This window comes from Fundulus heteroclitus, chromosome 15, assembly GCF_011125445.2.
Source record: "Fundulus heteroclitus isolate FHET01 chromosome 15, MU-UCD_Fhet_4.1, whole genome shotgun sequence".
Lineage (NCBI taxonomy): Eukaryota > Metazoa > Chordata > Actinopteri > Cyprinodontiformes > Fundulidae > Fundulus > Fundulus heteroclitus.
Genome location: NC_046375.1, coordinates 31,812,848 through 31,838,221, shown reverse-complemented (window position 1 = coordinate 31,838,221; position 25,374 = coordinate 31,812,848). Strand labels below are relative to the sequence as shown.

At 42.3% G+C, this 25,374-nt stretch overlaps 2 protein-coding genes across 2 annotated transcripts; both read left to right on the top strand.

The window, feature by feature from the left end:
- Positions 1 to 1,093: 1,093 nt before the first annotated feature.
- Positions 1,094 to 7,661, top strand: LOC118566092. Its single transcript, XM_036147150.1, has 3 exons — positions 1,094 to 2,892; positions 6,490 to 6,585; positions 7,113 to 7,661. Exon 1 carries the CDS (start codon positions 1,128 to 1,130, stop codon positions 2,838 to 2,840), a length of 1,713 nt encoding a protein of 570 aa, XP_036003043.1. The 5' UTR covers positions 1,094 to 1,127; the 3' UTR covers positions 2,841 to 2,892; positions 6,490 to 6,585; positions 7,113 to 7,661.
- On the top strand, positions 2,887 to 17,128 carry LOC118566100. The gene is made up of 3 exons (XM_036147151.1): positions 2,887 to 5,720; positions 14,197 to 14,319; positions 17,099 to 17,128. The coding sequence occupies exons 1-3, from the start codon at positions 3,339 to 3,341 to the stop codon at positions 17,126 to 17,128; spliced, it is 2,535 nt and encodes an 844-aa protein (XP_036003044.1). The 5' UTR covers positions 2,887 to 3,338.
- Positions 17,129 to 25,374: the final 8,246 nt, after the last annotated feature.

Sequence of the window (25,374 nt, the reverse complement as noted above, 5' to 3'; positions counted from 1 at the left end):
TCCTGCCAAGGCCACGGTGCAGTATTAGGGAGAGCCGAAAGCGAGGTCGGGCAGAAACAGGGGCAGACGCTAGGCTGCAGCCGCGCGGTGCGAATACTTTGTCCATGTGTTGCTCTGCTCTGTTTCTCAATAAAGTGCTGGAACAGTAACACTCCACGTCTCCTTCTTCAGTAAACCTCAGGGAAGTCAGTTATCTGTTCAGAACTCCCATAACAATTTTGGCGTCAACGAACAAGATCTCCGACCGGCGGGCCAGGGGGTCCGGGGACAGGAGCAGCTTTGGCCGGCCCGGAGAAGTTTATCCGGCCTCTGTTACCCCGAACGGATTTTCAAGGGATGAGGAGGGGCTCCTGATCTCGGGACGGCTCTGGAGCGTCGGCGCGGGATCAGATTCGAACCTTTCTTTTCATGAGACGGTAAGAGAGATACTTTCCAGCATTTTCTTTAAATGCAATTGCTTAAAGGAAAATTAGGCTTAAATTTAAAAACAACAAAAAAAAAAAAACAAAAACAAAACAAAACAAAAAAACAACCCATTGTTGTTAGAAAAATACTGAATTTTTTTTTAGATAACAGTGCCAATACTGCAAAACTTTAGACCTACAAAATAGAAATTAAGAAAGCCTATAAAATATTAAATGAGTTTAATCTCTGGAGCAAATAAAGTAGGACTCAAAAATACAGACCAGTTTTTTTTTTAAAGCTTTGACATTAAACAAAAATTCAAAATTTAATTAGAATACGTTTTTTCAGCTGAAATACGGACTTTCCCACAAGGGGGGAGGAGGGGCAGAGTGATTTTCACCTGGAGAACAGGTGACCGGCTGAGCAGTTTGCAGCTGGTCCATTAAAGTCCTCTTGTCTTGGGTTTGTGCAAGAGGCTGTCCACTTCTGTTGTGGATGAAAGCGGCAGGGATGCTTAAGTCCTTGACTGTTGCGAAGACGTTTGCAGCTTTGATAAGTGGGGACCCCGACCATTATACCAAAAAGGCGACCATCGGATGTGAGGCCTTTCATTTAGTTGGTCGATCGTGCTAAGGACGTAAAAAATAATAATAAAAAACACAAAAAAAGGATAAAATAAATAAAATAAAATAAAAAAGTCCGGAAGCGGAAGAGTCAGTGTAATGGGTCAAAGGCAGAGTTCTCGGGGCCCACCCTTGCCCCAGGGTGAGACGTTCGATTTCATGCTGAAAAAATATGGGCCCGAAAGCATGTCATGCATAAATGATTGGATTAAACATACAGATTTCCCACAAGGGGGGTCATTTAATATGGCAATACTAAAAAGGATTGAAGACAAAATAAAAGAACAAGAAAATAAATTAGAAACAAAGAAGACAGTCAAACAAAAAGAAATATTGGGAATACGGAGACAACGGGCATGCCTTAAATGTTGGAAAGATGAAGCTGAGAGACGGCAAAGAAAACAAAATAGTAAACGGTTGGCTGGGAGACTGGATGTGACGGGAAGCGTGTGTGGTCGTGAAGACAATTGCTCTGTCCCCTCCGCTTCTGTCCCTAATGTCCAGAATGACTCTGGCGTTTCTGCAACACACACACGCGCACACACTAGAGAGAAAACACCTCCTCCATACAAAGCTTCTGAAAAACAGGATTTGTCTAATAACCCTCCTTTCTCTTCTACTTCCATGTATCCTGATCTGAGCGCCCTCACAAGCGTGATGGACCACGACCTCGACTCATACGCCTTTGGCCCAGGGCAACCACAAGCCAAACCACAACCCCAGCATGTGAGCAGCAGCAGCCACCCGGACGACACATCTTCTGAGGCGGGGGGATCTGCATCAGCATCGGCCCCCACGCAGCGGGCAGCCTTAAAGACTGAGGCCGATACACCAAGAGGGGCTGCTGGGGCGGGTCGCTCCTACGAACTGAGACAAGACATCAAACCTCCTGACCGCTACACGGACATCAGTGCCCCGATGGTTGAAGTTATGGGCCCGAATGGACGAGACCTGGTTTTCAGGGCCTGGACACCACAGGACATTGAAGAGAATGCTAAGTCTCTTCCTGATCCCACCCTGTGTGGTGAGAAGTTTGCCACTGCTTTCACTGACTTCTGCAGGGAACTGCGTCCAACAGGTGCTGAGATTCGCAGAGTTCTCGCACGCAAACTAAGAGCAACTGAACTGGCAAAGATTCATAACAAACTGCCTGAAATGGGACTGCGAGTTCTTAACCCAGATTGGGATCATGCGGACAATCAAGGGTTCGTGAATGCAGTCAACGGCCTGGCCGAAGAAATTAAGAAAACTTTCCCCACAAAAATCAACATGACGAGCATCTACACCTGCAAGCAGAAGGCTGACGAGTCCACAGACGACTTCATCGAAAGAGTGATAGAGTGTGTCACACGTCACAGTGGACAGCCAAAGCCTTCCACACTGGGGGTGGACGGTAATATCACAGTTTGGGAAACCCTGGTTTGTGACTCGGTCATTAAAGGACTTCTCCCACAAGTTGCCGAGGCATTCAAAGCAGCCTACGTGGGGTGGGCTGAGGAACCAAAACTGTCCGAAGTCCGGAAACACGCCAGACATGCAGCCAGTCTGGTGGATGAGCAAAAAAGAACAAAAAAGGACAAGACTGAGAAAGAACTGCATCTGGCTGCCATCTCCACGTATCAATACATCGGCAGAGGAGGAAGAGGCCAAGGAGGGAGAGGCAGAGGAGGAAGAAACCGAGAAAGATCCTGGCCAGAACAGAGGAACCCGGGGCAAGAGGATGTCTGTCATTGCTGTGGGAAAAGAGGCCATTGGTGGAGGGACTGTCGGGTTCGTAAGGGTCGCCCTTCGCGGCGTCAGGAAGCAGATTGACGCTGTAAGCCGGAGGGGGGCGAGCCGTCACGCTTGTGGGGTCAACAGATTGGTAATGTACCCCATAGGGGATCTGAAAATGATTTTTCTTTTCCCTCTCCTCCTTTTCCTCACACTGCTGCCACACATAGCAACACTGAGAGCACACACACACACACACATGCAGATAACGGGCTGCAAGCTTTTGCAGACACAAACACAGCTGCGAGTGTTGCCTCTCTGCCTGATACAGAGACACACTCGCTGGACAATGTCAACACGCACACACATTTGGAATCCTCTGCTTTTCGCAATGAAGTACCTGCTTTGAAATCTTTTGCGGCTGTGTGGAGTCTTGAAAGTGCAGAAAATGAGTGTGTGGACAGTAACATTTTGACTGAACCATCTTTGGAGAAAAGGGTTGAGGAGGTGGTTCCGACTTATGCTCACTTAAGATCTGAAGCATATAGGGCTTTTCCAACTCTGGAACTGGTGGTTGATGGACACAGAATATCCTTTATGGTTGATTCTGGAGCGACATCATCAGTAATCAGAGCAGAGGAGTTTGAAATTCCTCCACGGCTCAGTGGGAGCCATGTTTTCTCATTGTCTGCCTCGGGTCAGGTGACAAAAGAGCAGTTTACAAAACCCCTCACCTGCGTAACTCCGGAGGGGAGTTCTTTCAAACACAGTTTTCTGCTATCGTCTCTGTGCCCTGTGAATCTGCTGGGAAGAGATTTGATGATTGAGTTGGGAATCGTGCTGATCTCCACACCAGAAGGTGTTCTGGTGAGCACCGGAGATCGGACAGTGGTCAGTGCTGTGAAATACAGCCCGCAAAACTTGCTTTATGCTTACGAGTGGAAATTTCAGAACTCCCTGTTTAGCGGGCAGCTGATGGAGGAAGTCAAACAGCTTGTGAATCCTCTCTCAGAGACTAAGAGCTCCACTGATCTGAGCTGCACAGCACACACGTCACGGGGCCCAGATGCAGACTTTGAGGAGGCGTGGTTCAGGGTGTCATCTGAGAAACTAACCTTTTCCACACTGTATTGGAGTTCCCAATACGCTGCGCTTGCGATCAATTTGCTACCTCAACAGCTAGCATTTTTCAGAGAAAATGGAATTCCACACATTCCATTAACAAAGCCCGTTAAAGGGGAATGGAGTGAATTAACAAATTTTGTCTCACAATGTCAAACGATTTGTGATTGGACTGTGGTACCACAACATCCTAACATTCTGTTTTCACAGAGACTATCTGCTTACAAAAGGCCTTTCACCGGTACTGTTCACTGTCAAAGAACAGTTCATTTGGTTCCAGAAAATGAAACATTCCTTTCTCATGGTCTGTTTCCAGAAGTTGACGTCACTTCACATCCTCTGCTGTCCCAGGTTCCTTCTGAACTGTGGGCAAAGAATAAATATGATGTTGGTCTCATCAAAGGGTGTGAACCAGTCATCGTAACCCCTAAATCAGATTACAGACCCTGTCAGAAACAGTACCCTCTGAAACAGGAAGCAGTTGAGGGCATCAGACCTGTTTTCGAATCCCTTCTAAAAGAAGGGGTGATCATTGAATGTCCAAATTCACCCGTGAGCTCGCCTTTATTCCCTGTGAAAAAGGTGAGAGACCAGGGCAAGCCAGTTGAGTGGAGATTCATCCTAGATTTGCAGAGGGTGAATTCAGCTGTAATTGGTCGAACGCCCGTACTACCGAACCCTACCACGATCTTGTCGCAGATTCCTATGGATGCTGCGTTTTTCTCTGTCGTTGACTTGTCCAACGCCTTTTTCAGTGTGCCAGTCCATAAGGACTCGCAGTACTGGTTTGGTTTCCAATTCGAAGGGAAACTTTACACTTTCACGCGTTTGGTCCAAGGCTACACAGAGAGCCCGACTATCTTCAATGCAGCTCTGAAGGCTAGTCTGGACTCTCTGCAGCTGCGTCCAGGTACAACGCTGGTCCAGTATGTCGACGACATTCTTCTCTGTAGTCCCACAAAACAGCAATGTGAGGAGGACACAGTTGCTCTTTTGAAGCACCTCCATTCTGAGGGACACAAAGCCTCTCTATCTAAGCTGCAGTTTGTGCAGCCTCAAGTGACCTTTTTGGGTCACCACATCTCTTCAGAGGGCAGGACTCTATCACCTAAGCGTGTGGCTGCAGTTCAAAACATCCCTAAGCCTGTCACGAAGAAGCAGCTTCTGTCTTTCTTGGGAATAACATCTTACTGCAGAAACTTTGTTCCAAACTACTCAGTGCTGGAAGCTCCTCTGAGTGCCATCATGCATGGTAAAGATCTTCAACCTGCTGATAAGCTTACTTGGACATCTGAAGCCGAGTCTGCTTTTTCTCAGCTTAAATTAGCTTTACAGCAGGCCCCTACCTTGGGTCTTCCGGACCCTAAAAAACCCTTTGTTCAGGCTGTTGATGAGAAACATGGATGCATGACCTCTGTCCTCATGCAGGACCATGGAGGGAAGTTGAGACCAGTAGCCTATTATTCTGGGAAACTGGATCCAGTTGCGGCGGGACTGCCTGGCTGTCTTAGGGCAGTGGCTGCAGCTGAGCGGGCTGTTTTAGCATCACGTGACATCGTGGGCTATTCTGAACTAACAGTGCTTGTGCCTCACAACGTTGCCATCATTCTTCTAGAACAAAAGACTTCACATCTTTCTGCAGCGCGCTGGCTGAGGTACACTTCTATCTTGCTGGACTTGCCAAACATCACTGTGAAGAGGTGCAATGTGTTAAATCCAGCTACACTTCTTCCCACTCCTGAGGATGGGGATCCGCATAACTGTGTGTCGGTGCTGGAGGAAGTTTGCACACCACGACCTGATCTTTCTGATGTTCCAGTGGAGAACCCAGATTTGCAGTTGTTTGTTGATGGTTCGGCTTACAGGGATCGTATCACTGGTGTGAATCGGGTGGGATTCGCTGTTTGCTCATCACATGAGACCCTGTGTTCGGGGTCTCTTCCTAAACACTTTTCAGCGCAAGCAGCTGAACTGGTGGCTCTGACTGAGGCCTGCAAGTTGGCAAAGGGGAAGACGGTAAACATCTTTACGGATTCCCGGTACGGATTTGGTGTGGTTCATGACTTTGGTGCCCTATGGAAACATAGGAAGTTCTTGAAATCGAATGGAAAGCCAATTCTGAACTCTAAGCAGGTTGCACACTTGTTAGAGGCCATCTTGTTGCCCAAGGTCATTTCAGTGTGCCGGTGCGCAGCTCACTCCTCGTCTGGTGACGTTATCTCGCAGGGGAACAGGAGGGCCGATGCAGCTGCGAAGCGTGCGGCTGGGAAAGCTCCTCTGTACACTGCCTTCTCCTCCTCTGAGGGCAAGGAGGAGGGTACACCCCCATGTTCTTCTTCACTCACAGACTTGAGTGCGATGCAGAGTTTTGCATCTGCTGGTGAGAGGCGACTGTGGGCTTCTTCTGGAGCGAAGTGCAGAAATAACATTTGGTATGGACCAAATGGGTTACCATGCTTGCCAAAACACTTCTTCCCACACTTTGCAAAGCTAACCCATGGCTTAGACCATTCCTCATACATCAGCATGGCAGCTGCTTTAAAATCTCAGTGGTTCACTAGAGGCTTCAGCTTTTATGCAAAAAAGTTTTGTCAATCATGCATGATCTGCTGTTCATTCAATGCAGGGCGTGCCCCTCAGAGGACTCTAGGTGCACACCCTCCTCCTGGTAAGCCATTTGACCACATCATGATGGACTTCATTGAACTGACTCCTTCTGAAGGTAAGAAGTTTGTCCTTGTCATCGTGGATATGTTCAGTAAATGGACTGAGGCTTTCGCTTCTAAAAAGGCTGACAGCCATGCTGTCACAAAAGCCCTTTTGACTGAGATTATTCCTCGTTGGGGGACCCCGGCTAGGATTTCAAGTGACAATGGATCCCACTTTGTCAACGCGGCTGTGACGGAGGTGGGTAAGTTCTTGGGCTGTGACTTAAGGACACACTGCGCGTATCATCCCCAGAGTTCCGGTGCGGTTGAACGTGAGAACGGAACTTTGAAGTTGAAGCTGGCAAAATGCTGTGAAGAAACAGGTCTTTCCTGGCCTAAAGCTTTGCCTATTGTCCTCACTTATATGAGGATGAGAAAAAGGGCGAAAGTTAACCTCAGTCCATTTGAAATTCTGTTTGGAAGGCCGCCAAACTTGGGCTTTGGACCTACAAACCGTTACTTGCCCTCCACTTCTTTGTGTGATGATGACATGTTATCATATTGCATTAGGCTCACAAAGGTGCTTTCTGAAATCTCTCAGACAGTGAAGGAAGCATTGCCTGTGGCAGCCGACAGAGCCCTCCATTCGTTCCGTCCAGGAGACTGGGTTCTGATTCGGGACTTCCGCCGGAAGCATTGGAGATCCAAACGCTGGCTGGGTCCATTCCAGGTGCTCCTCACGACGCACACGGCAGTGAAGGTCGAACAGCGAGTTCCTTGGATCCACGCATCACACTGCAGGAAAGTGCCACCGCCGCGGGAGACCGACCGATCGCAGGACAAGAAAGATCACACACTGGCATCATCATCATCCACCTGAGCCACCGAGCTGGCTGTGAGGACTGCGGCCCACCACAAGTTTGGTTCCTAGCAAGAAGAGGTGGGTGAAGAACACTGCTCCGACGGAATCACAATAACATTCCGGGCAGTGATTTGCGTTGCTTGTCTCCAGAGACTGATTCAACAGAGTTTGTTTTGACACGGCTGATCTGTGGAACACAGCGGTTCCAAGAACTAGATTTGTTTGCTCATTGCTTATGCTCCCTAAATATCAGAGAACTGACTGATTAAAAAAAAAAAAAAAAAAAAAGAAAAGAAAAAAAAAAAAAAAAAGGGGAGAGAAGAGGACAGAGGGACGACGCGTTGCCATCGTCTTATTCATCATCATTCTACATTCTACATCATTCTACATCATCATTCTACACGGCACATCAAGATGACCTTCTTCAGAACGGCTGAGAAGCTGGCAATATGTTGCCTTATGGTTGCATTTTTACTTATACTAATCACATGGTTTTGTGATCAAAATGATTCTAATGTCCTTAAGCGTGTTCCTACTGTTGCTGTGTTAAATTCAGCTGATCCAACCATCACTCAGGCTTTTAAGACACCTCATTTGCAAAGAAGGGTAAAACGACATGTTATTGCTCATCATGGCGTGACTGACAATCTCTGGTGGCAATTGGCAGCTACTACTGCTCGAAAAGTTACAAATGGTAGTTGTTATGTTTGCACCCGTTTGCCGCATGCAACGCAGGGGTCATCTTTACTCCAACCATGGCCGGTTAACATCACCACTGTGTTATCATTTTTTTCTGCCTGTACAACAGCGCCCCGTAACAGGTCCCATATCTTGGGGGCTTCTAAACCCCTGAAACATTTTCCCTGGGCAACTAATTTTTCTCATCATTCTGTGCGCTTCCCTTATGGTTTCTCAAATGCTACAAATGTTAGTGTTGCGGGTTCTGTTATGACCCATTCAGTTTCATCACATATGCGGTCAGCACCCCTGTGTTTTGTTCTTCCCTGTGTCAGATCCAGTTTTAATTTGGGCAATGCAGTTAACTGTGACAATACTGTGCCAGCTTCTTGTGCGCTTACAGATAAAAGACCTTTATGTGCAGACGACCCATTGAAACCATGGCTGAGACTTTTTAATTTGACCAAATGGGGTTTAAGGGGTGGTGCCTTTTCTTCCCTCCAGGTGTATACTCCATCTCCTGATGGTTATCCGTGTCCTACTAATATGGTATGGGTTTGTGGTCATCGTTCCTACCTGTATCTCCCAAGTAATTGGTGTGGTGCCTGTTATTTGGCTTATCTTATTCCCTCTGTTAGGATAGTTGCGTCTGTACCAGTGGGTGCCCAGAATCGCAGGAAGAGGGGAACCAGGATATCAATGGGACGCGAGATAGTCTCAGCAACTTTCCCTGGGTATGGTGCTGTTAGTAATGCTGAAGCCATTAACAGACTGGCTGCAGATTTAGAGAACTTGACAGCTTTGGTGGATGAGGGATTTCAAAGCTACGCCCCGGAATTGAAGGCTCTAAGATTAACGTCCTTACAGAACCGCATGGCTTTGGACATGTTACTGGCAACACAAGGGGGCGTCTGTAAAGTCATTGACTCAGAGTGCTGTACTTATATCCCAGACTCTTCATCAAACATAACCTCTATCCAGCAACACCTGCATGATTTGTTTAACTCCATGGTTAAAGCTGATTCTCCCTCAGCTGAATATGACGGATGGGCATGGCTTACAGGGAGTGGGTGGCAGTCGATCTTGGTTCGTATTTTCACCCCAGTCCTAGTGGTCATTGCCCTGCTGATTGTTTTGTCGGGCTGCTTAATCCCTCTGGTTAAACGAATGTTAACTTCTGCAGTATCAGTTAGCTTCTTTACAGGTCAACCGAATGCAGAACCAGGTGTTTCCTTTGAGAACCATGCCCAAGAAGTTGAAAGTTCTGATCTTAGTAATGATGATATTTCTGATCTGAGTGATTATGACGATGGTGATTATGATAATAATGATTGTGATGTTAATGATACTACCTGCTAACATGGAATACTTTTCTTTTGGGTGACTGTTCCTTGAATTTTATTTTAATTTTTTTAAATGTTCCTGACAATGATTTGTTTGATTCAATCCTTTTTTATCAGGGGCTATTCCACAGTCATAATGTCAGATGGGGTTTCCTATTTTCCCTTCATTCGTTGTTTTGGTCTAATGTCAACTTTGATTTAGGCATAGATCTAAGTTTTGATGTGTTACCTCGGTTATGCGTAATCATTTTTTTGTTATTGGAGTTTGAATGTTTACCCAATATGATTCTCAATTGTTCTCACTATCTGCTGAAAGAAAATGGAATGTTTTCTCACACTAAAGATCACTGATTTATGCAACCATTGATTTTCCCTAGGGTGGACCTGGGATCTGATTGGCTCCAAAGATCCTTTAATATTAACTGGTAATGATAACACTTAGATTCAATACAGGGTTTTCAGGCTCAGATTGGCCGAGAGCAGATTTCCCTGGGAGGGGGCTTGCCAGTTTTTACTGCCCCCTAGGGGTAGCTTTTTCTGGCATTTCCTCTGCCCGCACTGAACCTCTCCTGCCTTTGCTCCTGGTGTTGTAAGTTTGGAGTGGTGGATTATTGTCCACTGGAGGCGTAAGTGGAGAAAGGAGTAGGGGGGGATTCAGGGCGGGGTGAGAGTAGACGGATTTGACCTTGGTTACTGAACAGGTTTAGCTTACCATAGTCTAATGTAATTTTAAAATAATGTGCGCATAGGACCTAAAACAGGCCTTACTTTAATTAGAGGAACCCTAAATTGTAGGCAAATGCTAAACTTTGATCTTGTGTGTTAAAACTCTCCGAAGCATTCATGTTAATCACAACTGAAGTTCCAGCACACATGATTTGTACTTGCATGTTCATGTCACGAGTCATCTTGTTTTTGATTTGTAGGTGATCACATAGATTATACATATTCTATGCGATCAAGGGGTGGAATGTTGTATTAATCTTTGCCCTACAGTCAAAGTGACCTGTTGCCTCTCGGACACAGAGCCAGGAGACGAGATGTCTGTGTATGTAATCCACTGATACTGAGTGCAAGGCCGAATGCTGCAGCATAACACTGTATGGCTGACGACTGTCTAGGATGGGCTGTCTTTGCTTTATCTCCTGCCAAGGCCACGGTGCAGTATTAGGGAGAGCCGAAAGCGAGGTCGGGCAGAAACAGGGGCAGACGCTAGGCTGCAGCCGCGCGGTGCGAATACTTTGTCCATGTGTTGCTCTGCTCTGTTTCTCAATAAAGTGCTGGAACAGTAACACTCCACGTCTCCTTCTTCAGTAAACCTCAGGGAAGTCAGTTATCTGTTCAGAACTCCCATAACAGATGTCAAGCAAAAAAAAAGTAACCAGGTGCTGCACATGGAACCTCTACCTGCCTTAGTAGTGTGCGTTTTATTACAAGACCTGGTTAAATAACATAATTTCAAATCAGCATTGAAATGTCTGATGCAGAGGTTTAACAAAGTTGCATTACTACATAAGTGGTGAAAAGCAAGTTTTTTTTCTAGGCCATATCAGGATAGTGTCCTTAAAGGGGTGGTTGTCAAATTGAAGAATTATTGTCTATCTATCTATCTATCTATCTATCTATCTATCTATCTATCTATCTATCTATCTATCTATCTATCTATCTATCTATCTATCTATCTGTATATATATCTGTGTTGATTTGTGTGTGTTTATCTGCAATGGACTGGCGACTTGTCTAGGTGACCCCGCCTCACGCCTGAAATGTTAGCTGGAGAGGCACCAGCACCCCTCCTGACCCCACTAGGGATATGGCAGTTAAAAATGGATAAATGGATGGATATATATGCATATACACGTTTGTGGAAGCACTGGGACAAGACAGAGGAGTCCTTATTTTTTTTTCACAGATTATCTGTAACGTACTGTAATGCAAGATATTGGCATTTAGAACTAATCCGGAAGTTATATACTGTAGCTTGAACATTTTGAATGACAGCTAGAACCTATTGATTCTCTGCTATATTTGAAATATTTCTACATAATTAACTAACAGGATTTTTTTTATTATCATTTTGCTAAACAGATGCCAAAGAAGTCATTGGTTCCCCAAAAAGCTGTAATTGAAGTTCTCAGTGCTTCAAAAAACACAGTCATAAGAAGTGGCAACATTGCAACTCCAAGTGATGAGATATGGAGAGAGCTCAGTAAACAACTTGGCGAAAAGCTAACACCAAAAGCCCTTTACACATTTGTCAAATTAAACAGACACAATATCTGGGCTACTCTTGATTATAATAATGAAAAGAACATGACGGAGACAGATAGCAGTGAGAGTGACACTCCTTTTGACCATAGCATGTCTCCTTTACAAAACAAAGGCAATAAGACTTTTAATGTTGAGCTCCCATTTGAACAGTGGATGCATATAATTCCAGAGAGAGTCACATACAAAAAGGATACGTTTAAAAAAAGGGCATACACCATTTTGAAGAGAGGCACATGGACTCATGTTGTGAACCAGGGAATCTGGAATGAAATTAAAAGTTCTTGCACCTTTACATTTAAAAGAGCCAAGGTGTACCCCAACCAGGTGTTGTCTTTTATAAAAATAAGAGGTTTCTGTAAAGAGTGCAAGGGTCAACTGTACATTACATGTGAAAAGGAACCAGACATGCAGTGCCCAATGGTGCTTCGGTATGAGATGGCAAACACAAATGAATCCCTGCACACAGGGTTTTCAAAGAGACCATTGTCCGGAACACTGCGTGCAGAAGTTAAAAAAGAACTTTGTGAAGGTAGACTGCAGCCACATGTGTGGAGGGCATCACAGGCAGAAAAACTGATGGACTTTGGAGACCCTGAGCCAAGTCATCTACCAAATTTAGCAACCATACGTAAAGCCAAACAAGAACAACATGAATCTGAAATGGCTCATAAAAACCCAATTTTGTCACTACAGGCAATGAAATGTAGTTGTCCTCACAGTGGAAGTATTGGTGACATTGGATTAGACAAATTCTTCTGTCACTACTGGAGTCCTACCCAAATGATGATGTACCAGACAGAGAAACACCCTATTTTTGCTTTTGATGCAACTGGCTCAGTTGTAAAAAAGCTTGTCAGGCCAAACGGCTTGTCTGGACATATCTTCCTGTATCAAGGAGTTTTAACAGGAAGCGAAAACTCCCACGTCCCTGTGGTTCAAATGCTGTCAGAGAGACATGATGTCCAGGCAATCACAAGATGGTTGTCAGAATGGATTCGTGCTGGAGCACCAGTCCCAAAAGAGGCAATTTCAGATTTTTCTTTAGCTTTACTTGGTGCTTTAGTAAAGGCTTTCACACATCTGTCTGATTTGAAAGCTATGTAAATGAGTGCTTCGGTGTTCTGCTTGAAAACAAATGCAGCAAACTGCCCCCATGCTTCATCCGAGTGGATGTGGCACACCTGATCAAAATGATTTCCCAGTGGGATTGTTTGAGGAAAAAACCTCATCGGGTGAAAGATTTCTATGTGCGTTCAATGGCACAGCTGGTCAAGTCGCAATCTTTGGAGGAAGCGAAGGTCCTAATACGCTGCATTGCCACTGTGGCATTAAGTGAGACAGAAGGTAATGACATTCATGGTAACCCCATCATGTCAGAAGTGTGCAAATCAAACCTTAAAAGCAAAATTGCAGATGACACTATGTCCGTTCCCAGGGAAGAGGAAGCAGAAGAGGTTGGATTGGATCAATGCACACAAATAAATACTGAGTTGGGGAGGTGGGTGACAGATATTTGTGAGGAGATTAAGTGCCACTGTGAAGTCAATGGTGGCCGAGACAATATGCACTACCTACCTGAGCTCGTCCCACATCTAATAAGGTTGGGAGGATACCTACCTCTCTGGACTGGAGTAATGGTTCCCCTGTTTCACAGTGAAAAGCTCACTGCAACTTCAGCTAATGTTGAAGCTGAGTTTAAGAACATTAAACATGGCTTGTTCAAGCATGAGAATCTTCCCATTAGGGTTGATAAATTCATTTCACGTCATCTTGGCTTCATTGCAGGCAACATGAAAATCTGTTCTGCCAAAAGAGGAAAAAAAGAAGCAGAGGCTGCCAGACAAGAAGAGACAGTGAAGCTTCAGAATCCAATCAAAAGTTCTGTGGAACAAGAAATGGATGAAAACTGTTCTCAGGAATCCAACACAGAAGAAACGGCAGCATTGGAAAACTGGAGAGGCCTTGCAGTCCCACCAAAGAAGAGGAAGTTGACATCCTACCTCTCCCCTTGTCCCGAGTGGCTACATTCTGATCCAGCTGTAAAACAGAAAAAAGTTAAGCTGGGGGTTTTAAAAAATGGAAATAATCAACAACCAATCAGAGTCGGCAAGGAACGATACTGCGTCACCAACACCTGTGCCTTTGATGCAGTCTGTCAAGGTCTGTGCTGCGCTTTCTGTGACAGTGTTTCTGCTCAGAATGTGCTAAAAAGTACAGAGAAAAATAAAGTTTTCCAGCTTGTGAAAGATATTGCCTCAAAGGGTGTAACTCCACATACCTATTCTTTGAGAGCTGAGATTCTGAGCTCAATATTCAGCCCTGTTCAGTTGAAGTCTGGTGTTCATCATGTTGATGCACAGTGCCATGTGTCCACAGTTATTCAAAATACAATGACAGAATATACAAGTATTCACTTCACAAGACAGTGCTCCTCCCAGTACTGTACACTTTACATTCCAAATACAATGAAAGTACCTTTCATTTCCATTGACTTGTCAGTCCTGGCATCTTCTGGCATAGCTCACCTTCAGTCTTATGTTGAACAAGGACTCCACCTTGCAGCATCTCCATGCCTAAAACCAATCCAAAGTCCTGATACATGCCCAGCAGCATGTAAAACTGACATGTCTGGAAAAATCCTCTGTATGGGGACTGTTTGTCACAGTCACAGAGTGCAAGAACTTGTCTGGATTGACACAGACCTTGGACAATTCTGTGCCACAACTGTGGAGCAAAGTGTCCCCAATCCCAAGCAGTTTTCCCTCAGTGAATTTCCATCAACCCTTGAACTTCAAGAACTGAGATTCACACTGAAAGCCATCATAGCATTTCAGGAGGGTCCAACGCCTGAAACAATTTGGCATTATGTGGCATTTTGTAAGAGGTCCCAGGGCACCTGGGAAATGTACGATGACCTCAGAAAAGAAGTAACGACACCATCTGAAAAGACCAGTATATGCCCTCACGCTGTGCTCTACATAAAAGAATAATGGTCAGCTTTCTTGAAAGAATGTGTTTTTTTGTTTTTTGAGTCAGCTGTTATTTGAGTTTTGACTTAATGTATTACATTTGAGAATCTAAGAAAGTTCAATGTATTTTTTTGTTCAAAAGACACTTCCCTTTATTTTTCTAGTAGTTTTGTATTTTGGTAACCGCCATATTAGCATTTTTGTCCAATTGAATGCATAGTTTATTTTAAAAATTGTTCAATTCAAGTTTATGTTTAGCTATCTTTCACATTAAATAAATTAGACAGATCTTGCTCTGAACATAATAGTAAGATAACTTAATGGGTTATGTTGGTTGATAAAGGTCTTTCAACATGGATAACACCAAAAATAACATTTCCTGCACCAAAAGGGACACTTTGAGTGCTTGGTGACACAAAAAATAAAGGTTGAATGTAGTGTTCTTTATACAAATTAAGCTTTTATTGTTAAATGTTGTTGAAAATTCTGTGCTAAGAATTGTAAAGCCAGAAAATCAAGATAAATAAAAGTAATTTATAAACAATTGTGATCATGAGTTGGTCATAACAGAATAAGTGAAGTTTTCAGTCATATGTTCAAAGAAAAACCAGCACGCTTGACATCAAAAAGTTTAAACTGTAATTGATATCTTCAAATCCAAAGCTGCACAAACGAAAATTTTTACTGCACAAACCAGCACAAACGGAGTCGAGTTGATTGACACCAATTTCGTTTGATTTGAAGAAGTGGGGGGGCTGGTTGACCTTTGATGACCTCTAAAAACATTTGTTTATATCTTTAAAATGATAGCAGCACAAACGAAAATTTTTGCTGCACAAACCAGCACAAACGGAGTCGAGTTGATTGACACAAATTTTGGTTGATTTGAAGAAGGTGGGGGGGCTGGTTGACCTTTGATGACCTCTAAAAACATTTGTTTATATCTTTAAAATTATAGCAGCACAAACGAAAATTTTTGCTGCACAAACCAGCACAAACGTAGCACAAACGTTTGAGACCAATTTCGTCTGATTTGAAGAAGGTGGTGGGGGGGGGGGGGCTGGTTGACCTTTTGACCTTTACCTTTTTATTAATATCTTTAAAACCAAAGCGGCACAAACAAAATTTTTTGCTGCACAAACCAACACAAACGGAGTCAAGTTGATTGACACAAATTTTGGTTGATTTGAAGAAGGTGGGTGGGCTGGTTGACCTTTGATGACCTCTAAAAACATTTGTTTATATCTTTAAAATTATAGCAGCACAAACAAAAAATTTTTGCTGCACAAACCAGCACAAACGTTTGACACCACTTTCGTCTGATTTGAAGAGGGTGGGGGGGCCAACTTCACTCAGGTCCCCCATGCTTGATTTTTTAGAGTGCAGATCTTCCCACCTACTACCCTTATTTTAGGATACAGTAGGGTATTCGTACCAAGTTTTTCCATTTGTTGGAACGGGCTGTTTATTTTTGAAATCTCGAATCACCAGCAAAAGAAATAAAAACAAAATTTAAAGAAATTAAAAAATTATGCATGATTCCAAAATGTCCCTACTATTACGGTGTGTGTTATTTAAGTCATGCTCGTCTGTGTGCATTCAATTTACAATTCTTTTCCAGCAATACCACAAATTTTTGCGCTGGTCTTTCTATCACTGAACTCTTAGACCTAATTACCTTTCCTGATCTCTGATCTCCTGTTTTCAACTTAACTCTTCGAATCAAGCCGTCAACATCAACCGTAGTTTCCACAACATGGTCCAACGGCCACTGGTTTTCATTAGCTTTAAGATTGTGCCGAGATGTTTCCTTTTCCACCGACTCAAAATATTTGACATGCTGCCAGGGCTTTGAGGAGTAGACATCTTTCCTCACAAAGTCTCCTGAAAGAGGCAAGCAGTATCAGACTTCATTTGAATTACCCATTTAGGAGTTAAAGGTTCAAGAGAACCTGGGTCATTTATTTCCTTTAAAGTTCTTTAAAACTATTGACAATGGCCATCACTTCGTAAAAGTGAGTTCTCAAAGAAGCAAAGAAGTTTACCCAAACATTGAGACAAAGTATCATCTAACACATTTTGGATGGTGCATATCTGATGCTGCCAAACACCACCAGCATAACTTGCTGCTGGAGCATTGAAAATAAACGCATATTGTCTCTCTCCCAAGAAAGACTCCAGGCACTTACTGTCACATTGTGTCAACTCATTTTTAGCTCCTACTTAATGTCTCCGTTGATCACATCGTATCTGCCGCACAACTCCCCTTATGCTAATAAACCAATGCAGGCCATTAATAAATGAGACCGTGGATAAATCCTCCAACATTTTAATATGAACAGCAAAGACATGAGCATCAAGCCATACCTCTTAACTTTCTTGCGACTCCTTTTAGCAAGAAAAGTTCAAAACAATCCATTCTGTAATAAGTGAATTGTGCGGGTGCCTCCAAATGTTCTTTCAGAAGCTCACCCATAAGCTGATCTTCCACTAGCCATCTGAGCTTTCTTCACTGCACACATTTATGAATCACCTGAGCTACCAGTTTACTGTAGCCAATAATCCAAAACCCATTTATTCTGAGCTGCATTTGAGTCGGACCTCTGCCTTGATGACACACTTGAAAGTGACAATGAGCCAAAATAAGATGAGCAATATGGCTTTCCTTTGGCAAAATCATTGGATATCTAACATCCTCACCAAGAGCTGAGTGTTTTAATTGTCCACCAACACGTAGCAGACCATCTTCAATAAATGGATTCAAATGGAAGAGAGGATTAGAATGTGAAAGAATCTTTCCTCTTTGAAGGACCTTCATCTCATAAGGCTTGTTCTTGCACAAGCCTCACCACTGATTTAACAGCATGCTCTCATTCTTTAATGGTCACCACATTGGAACCATATTTATTCTGGGATCCAAGTCTTTTGACTTTAATAAGCGTTGACCAAGATGAAAATCTAGTGAAACACTCGAAAACATCCACAGAGTCATTTGCTGATGTTAGAAATGTTTGAACCACTTCAATCTCTTGGTCACCAACCATTGCGGAGACAGCTTCTCATGTTGGCGTTGACTCCGACGTAGCGTCGAGCCTTAGCCCATGTCTGATCCAACCGTCTCTCCGTCTATGGCAGCCGACACACAGAAGTGATGAGTTTTCACTGTAGCAGCCCCCTAGCTCTTGGACAAAGTTCAGCGCAGCCTCGACGGGTGATTTTCAGGGGGTTTTATTTTCATCTCCATTTTTAGATCACCTTGAGCACCCTAAGCACTTTGAGTACCTTGAAAACTAAGAAAAACATGTATACAAACATTAAAATACAAGAATAGAGCATACAAGATCTTTGTTTCTTAATAGCAAACAAACATCTAAATCCTGCTGACAGTTGTTTTTCCAGCCATTCCTTGTTAGACTAATTACTGCCAGCTTTTTATACAAAAAAACCTAATCAAAAACTACAAAGACCATTAAACCAACAAATATTTATAAGAAACCCATACAGTGGTAATCAAAACAAACAAAATCTATAAGCAATCCACACAATTTAAATTTTCACTTCAGATAATAGTTTACTATCCATTACATGTTTTTATGTTGATATAGAAAAATGCCACTAAACAAAATTAATTGACAACAAATATTTATTTATTTTATTAGTAATATTTTTTCCTATTTAAACACCAACCTATAACTCTCTGAGCAAAATTTGATTTATTTTTGTAGAAAATAATAATAATGAACTAACCAAAGAGGGGTGTTTGAGATCTGAATTATTTCTCATTGCAGGAAGCAAGCAGGAGTTGGAAAGCAATGTGCCAGGAGAAAGGCTTGTCTCTCAGCATAGCGAGCCGCAACCGTCGGCCAGTCAGCTAGAAGCAGTGGGAGTCTGAAAGCAATCTGCAGGCAGAGAGATGTTCTCTCTCGGCATAGAGAGCTTCGGCCCCCGGGGTCAGCTGGACACCGATGAGGTGAGACGGGGTTTTTTAAAATCAAGTGATATGTCAACACACTGAGCTGATACTTTGGGTTAACATAGCTAACTTATCGACTAAAACCTTTTTTTAAATTACAGGAAGCGTAATATATCCAACTTTATTCACAACTTTTCACTTTTCTTCACCAATGCTTTATTCCAGTTGCCTTCAATTCTCTATCCTTTAGGGCCCTGGAAATTATCAATAAAGTAATAACTATTAATTACTCTTATGATTATCATGTTGATAACAAAATATTTTTGAATGTGTTCTGTGTGTAATCCAAATGATGCCACCGTTTGCTACCTAAGAGAAAACAGCAGATCATGTTAGCAAGAGCTCTGATAGATATAATTGGTCTCAAAAGGAAAACTAACAGATTATCTCCAGAGATATTATGAGAGGTGGAATCTTGGGAGACCTAATCTAAGCTCTGTCTAGACTGCATAATTGTGACAATTGTGGCAGTCTCTTAATTGCTTAGGTGGGTTTAGTCTGTCTAAAAAAACATATGACATTGACTCTAGGATCGAGAAGGGTACCTGTGGATAGGATGCTTATGATTTTCAACATCTGAAGCTTTTCCCGTAGTTGCCTGATGAGGTGGTCTCACACTTCTAATGCAGCTGCTGATGTTGCCATCTCCTTCTGCAGGCTTTGCTCCAATATTTTCATGAAGGGAACTGTATTGTCATAAAATGGAGACAAAGAAAGGCACCTTCCAACAATGTTGAACTCCTCTGATGTTAAAAGGGATGTCAGTTTGTAGTCCAGCTAATGCACCTCCCCTATATAACTAAATTAAGAAACAGTGAAAAATATAGTTGTTGATAAGCTAATCTAATCAATCTTAAGTCAAAATCTTCCCACATAGAAGACCTCCTCCTTCTAGCTCCTATATCTTCTCCTCACTCTCCAAATTATCTTTCCTTCTCTCACCTTAAATCTTAAAAATATCTCCAAACTATCAAAATCCAAATCCAAACATGTTTATCCACACTATCAAACCTCTATTGAAAACCTGAACTGCTGGCAACTCTCTAACAAGCACCCACATTTTCACTGAATACTGAGGCACTTAAATGCCTGTTAAAACCCACAAATAATCTGAACCTCGCTAGTTAGCGAGGCTTTGAGCGTCATCATTTTCAGCTCCTGCCTTAAATGAAGCAAGCTCCGAAATGCACTTTGCGGAAACACACCCTCCATTACTCGACACGCCTCAAAGCCCCGACTTGTCTCATAACACCCCTACTTATGAGCTGCATCTGGTCATCTTCCTTCCAGGAAGGAAGATGACCAGATGATCAACATCATCTGGTGAAGTCTGTCTCTGCCTGCATGGTCTGGTTAAATCTGTCTCTCCCTGCATCATCTGGTCAGCTGCCATCCCTGCCAACATTACCTGGTCATCGGCTTATTCCTGTCATCTTCACCTGGTCAACCTTGTCCTGCCGTCTCAAGCCAGTCTTGCCTGCCTGTCTTTCTGCCACCTTCTCCTATTTTAAAATAAACATTTTAAAACACTAACTGTGCATCGGGCTAGAATATTGGGTTCCCAGAGCTACCATATATATAAAAAAACAGCTGGAATTAGGTACTTAATAATGCCTCAATAATTATTAATTTATTGTGAAAAAATATGGGAAATCCTTTTATTGTCATGCACATTTTTAAAGAATAAAAAATATTTAATAAAAATGATGTCATCATTGTATATACATTCAGTTGTTTCCCAATGTCATTGTCACATTGTACATTTCACAAAAGTAAATAATTATTTAAAGGCATACTATGCAACATTTTTCAGTTAATTAATGTGTTCCATACCGTTTTGGATGATTAAATGAGTCATTTCAGGTCGAACAAAGGTTTTCTCGGCCGCCCTGGTGGTCTGTAGGGGAAATACCGCACTTGCAATTGCAAGAGCCCTCGGCCCGCACACACAGGCTCAGAAGTCTCATGCAAGACCGCGAGAGTCGGTCTTGCTTTACGGCGAGAACTCCATGTGTTTTTGCCCTGCCATTCACTATATGCACGCGCGAAAGCAACAACAAAGAACCGCGTGTTAACGTCAAATAAACATGCAAGCATATCGAGTTTTATTATTATTATTATTTTATTATTATTTTTTTTTATGTTGGCTAGACGCTACCGCGGCCGCGGCTTGGCGAGGCGGCGGCCGCGGCGGTAGCGTCTCGCCAACATAAAAAAAATAAATAATAATAATAATAAAACTGGATATGCTATGCGCTATCTTGGCCGCCGCCTCGCCAAGATAGCACTGCGGGAAACTTGATGTTCATACTTTCACTGTGTTAGTCATTGTTTGTACTGCCGTTTTTTCCACTTTTCGTTGCGTTCGCCTGTCTGCTAAGCTCAAAACAACTGCGCTTGGCTTGACGGAGAAACCAGAACAGCTGAGCATCTTTACGATAGTGCACTTTTACTTTCGTCCTCTTAGGGGAGCCTCGCTGCAAAATCAACCCCGGTTGCATAGTATACCTTTAATCATGACTTATTTCATTTTGAGCATTTTGGTGTTCCATAATAAATGTCTGAGGAGATAAATGTTACAATTTTAATCTTGTGTTTTTCTAATCTGGTAAAATATGTCCACAAAACATTGAATGGGAAACAACTGAGGGGATTAATCATCAGATTCATTCAGGAACATTAATAAACTGTTTGTGTTGGTCAGATAACACCAAATATTTTCTAGGCTAAGCATGAGAAGTGCAACTGGGGGTAAGACAATAAACATTTTTCAATTCCTGTTTCTGGCTCATATGACTCAGTTATAAAAACAATGTCAAGGAACATAGTGTTTTAAGATCATTCAATATGATGAAATTTAATAACCAATGGTATGTTTTGTGCCAATACATTCGTTGTGTGTAATGTAAGAATAATTTCCGCTTTCTAAAGGACTCACTGTCATGTTATTTATGTACTTTTGATTGTCTGTGTGACCATGCTTTGGCAAACCTTTTGCACAGTGAAATTCTTTTGAATGTTTAAAACACCATGACTAGGAGGAGCACCTGAAAATTCTGTAGTAATCCTGACACCATTTTACTTAGTCATGATGAATAAGTCTTCTTGATGAAAATATAAAAAGTGCAAATGCAAAGAGATGAAAATGGTAGTTCATTATTACATTTATAATTTCTGCTGTGAGACTTAATAAAACTCCAGGTCTCGGTGGATTTCATCAGTCCAAGATCTACATCTTGTGTAGCTATTAGAATCAAATTACTTCAGCGTGGGCTCATTTAAGGATTTCCCCCGAGTGATTCATTGTGGCTACACCATCATTTTAACTGTCTACAGTATTGTCCGTGTCCCCAATGTATCCGCTTGTCCTCCTGCCAAGTTCACTTTCATCTCTCTAATTAAAAACAATTTCTAGTGAGCACTGCCAGCCATTATTTAATCTGTGAGCTTTCATTTCAACATTTTCTCACAAAATGTAGAGGTGACTTCTAAAGCATGTGTACTCTACAAATCAAAAAGAAGATAGCTTGAAAAGAAACTGCCAAGGACTTCCACAGATGTTTTAAGTACCTGTATTTTTCTAAAAAAAAAAAAAAAAAACAGCAATTCAAACCTCTCAAGGTTTTAAATGAAGATTAACAGAGCATTGTTACAAAACATCTTTTGGGGAGATGTTTTATGCAAGGTTTTACACCCAAATCTGTTATAAGTTAACAGGTAAAAAAAAGAATGAACTTATTTCCTAAACTCCATATTTTTGGAAAATACTCTTTATTGCATTATTGCCTGTAAAGTTAATTTCAGGGTTTACTGTAAATGTCATTAGTATTGGATGCAATCCTAAATAATTAGTCTGAAAACCTCTTAATTAATTCTTAGTATTGGTCAAACCAGCAATTGAATCATAATGTTTTTTTATTTACTGTGTTAATAAATTACTGGGTTTCAAAGATATAACAATATGTATGTTCATACCAATAATGGCAGGTGTCCCTAGACAAGTGAAGTCTAAAGCAGTCCTTAAAGGGATTGATTTAGACTTTAAACAAAATCAACTTTGTTTTGCAAATTAACTGTATATATGGGTGTCATGTTTCTGTTTACATGTCCTGTTCATTATTTTTGACAATTTGCTGGACATTTGTTAAATTCAATTCAATCAAATGTATTTTTTGTAGAGCTAATTCACAACATGTAATCAAGGCACTTTACAAAGTCAATTTCAATCAAATCATAAAGACCGATTGGTCAAAATGTTTCCCATCTGTAATGAAGATGTCTTCATTCAAGTCTTACTTCAAACTGACTGTTTTATGAAGTTTTGCACTTTAAACTTGCACTTTAACTAGCACTTTATTTAGCACAGCACTTTGAGCATGACTTTGCACAGCAATAAACATCTGCACACAGGAAGTTTTAACTATTTATTGAATATTTATTGGATATTTTAATAATTAGCATGTAGCCTTTTGTTTCAGGCTCTGCACAGCTGCTCCTCATTAGAGAGTGTGGATGTCTGTGAAAAGAGAAGAATTGTTATTTAGAGCTAAGGTCTACTGTTCAGAAACCTATCTAGTTGATGGCCTTAATGTCAAGGTGTTTCTCAGCGGCCCTCATGTACCCGTTGATTGTGGAGATGAGATTTTTTCCAGAGTTCTGATGCTAAACAAATGACAACTGTAACCTTCATAGACAACTTTAACATCTTTTGGGATAGGAGACATCTGTTCAACAGAGATGGTTTCTCTCTAAATAGGTCAGGTGCAAAACAGCTGATTTCAAACATCTTCTATTCTGTAAACCATGCACCATCAGCTTTGTCCCAAAACAAAGCTCAACCAATGCCAAAACAAATGATAAGCCCAGTACAGCCCGAACAAGCCAAGATAAAGACAGACAGAAAGATGACACAGAAAGAGGCTACGTCAGAATTACAGGAGGATTCATCCCAGACCTCAACAGGAGGACAAATGGAGGACCAAAAACCTCCATCCCCACAAACACCGGTCCAGACTGTACCCACCTCCCCTTCTTCTCACAAAAGCCCAGATGTTCGTTTTCTAGAATTTTCTCATAACATGAACAAAGTTTTTAAGACTGGCCTACAGTTGACGTCCTCTCCAAAAAGGCCATTCTGACAACCCCAGCGCTGTGACTAAACCAGCATCTTACAAAGGCCGCAGAGCCCCAGATCCTCCTCCTCTAGGTATCACGGAATATGCCTGTGCTCAGGACCTTCAGATCACTTCTCTGTGATACACACCGGGCCCTAGCAGCACATTTATCAAACATGACAGTTTCTAGCATCAGCTTGGGCCTTTTGTCGGAGATTATGGAATATATGTGACGATACGTGTCAGAAATAGGAAAAACCAAAGGATAACAAACAGGAATAAAAAGTCGTATTTAAACGTCATAAGCTGTCAGATGCTAACCTGACGCCGCCAGATAGATTTGCTCCGCATATCCATCTGAAAACCTTCCGTTGAAGTAATTTTGGGAAGGGGCGAAAATACTGGTTAGCTGATTGGCCTATGTTGGTGATAGACGGGCCAAATAAACTAATCAGATCAACGAAGCATATGACGTACTCGTCAACATGCTTCGTCGTCGCTCTGTTACGAGCGACGACGAAAACACAACCACAAGCCAAGCTACTCTTGCTGCTGCAGGTAAAGGCTTGTTAGCTCAGCAAAGAAATACTCTGTAATTCCGATAAAACTTGCTCGATAGCTACGCTAACGCTAGTTTCATTGGCTGAAGCCGCCATGTTCTTTAGACTGAACTGTCGCGCTTCTCGTTGCGTCACACCTCAACCCGCCTCAAAGCCAACGCTGATTGGACGTTCGTTTGGTGAACGGCTCCAAATTTTCTTTAACGGAGAGTAGCCAGACTGATCTGCGAGTGAAACCTTGAAAGCTCGCGAGATCAGGATGGTCTCACGAGGCTAGTCAGATGCAGCCTGCCACAGAAACAATATCAACCACTAAGTCATATAAACTGGGTTTATTAAACATTAGATCTCTGTCAGGAAAATCCCTTTTAATTAATGACTTCATTATTGACAATAATCTTGATGTTATGTTTTTAACAGAAACATGGTTACATGAATTTAATGAAGCACATTTTCTGTTGGAGTCGACTCCTCCAAACTACAATTTGCTTTGTGAGAGCAGACAGCAAAGGAAAGGTGGAGGAGTGGCAACATTGTTTAATGATTCACTAAAGTGTAAAAAGGTGTTTTTGGGAAAATTCCACTCTTTTGAACATTTGGCTCTCCAGGTAAAGAGCCCAGTACAAACTATGTTCCTGAATGTTTACAGGCCTCCTAAGTCCACATCAAACTTTTTAAATTATTTTAGTGACCTCCTGTCTGTGATACATCGGATAATGCGGTATCAAAACTTAAAGAGTCTGTCCCCTTTTTAATATCCTCAGTATTGCAGAAATGCCCTGTAGATGGCAGCAATGCTGTTTCTTCCCTTTCACAAATCGATACCTTTGCTAACAATGTGACTTCCTCATTGCGTTCTGCATTAGACAATGTAGCTCCCTTGAAAAAGAAGGTGATTATTCATAGGAAGCTGGCTCCCTGGTTTAATTCAGAGCTGTGTTCCTTGAAGCACAATGTTAGGAAATTGGAGAGAAAATGGCGCTCTACACACCAAGAGGAATCCTACTTAATCTGGAGGGACAGTCTATTGTTGTATAACAAGACCCTTCGCAGAGTTAGAGCAGCATATTTTTCATCATTAATTGAAGAGAAT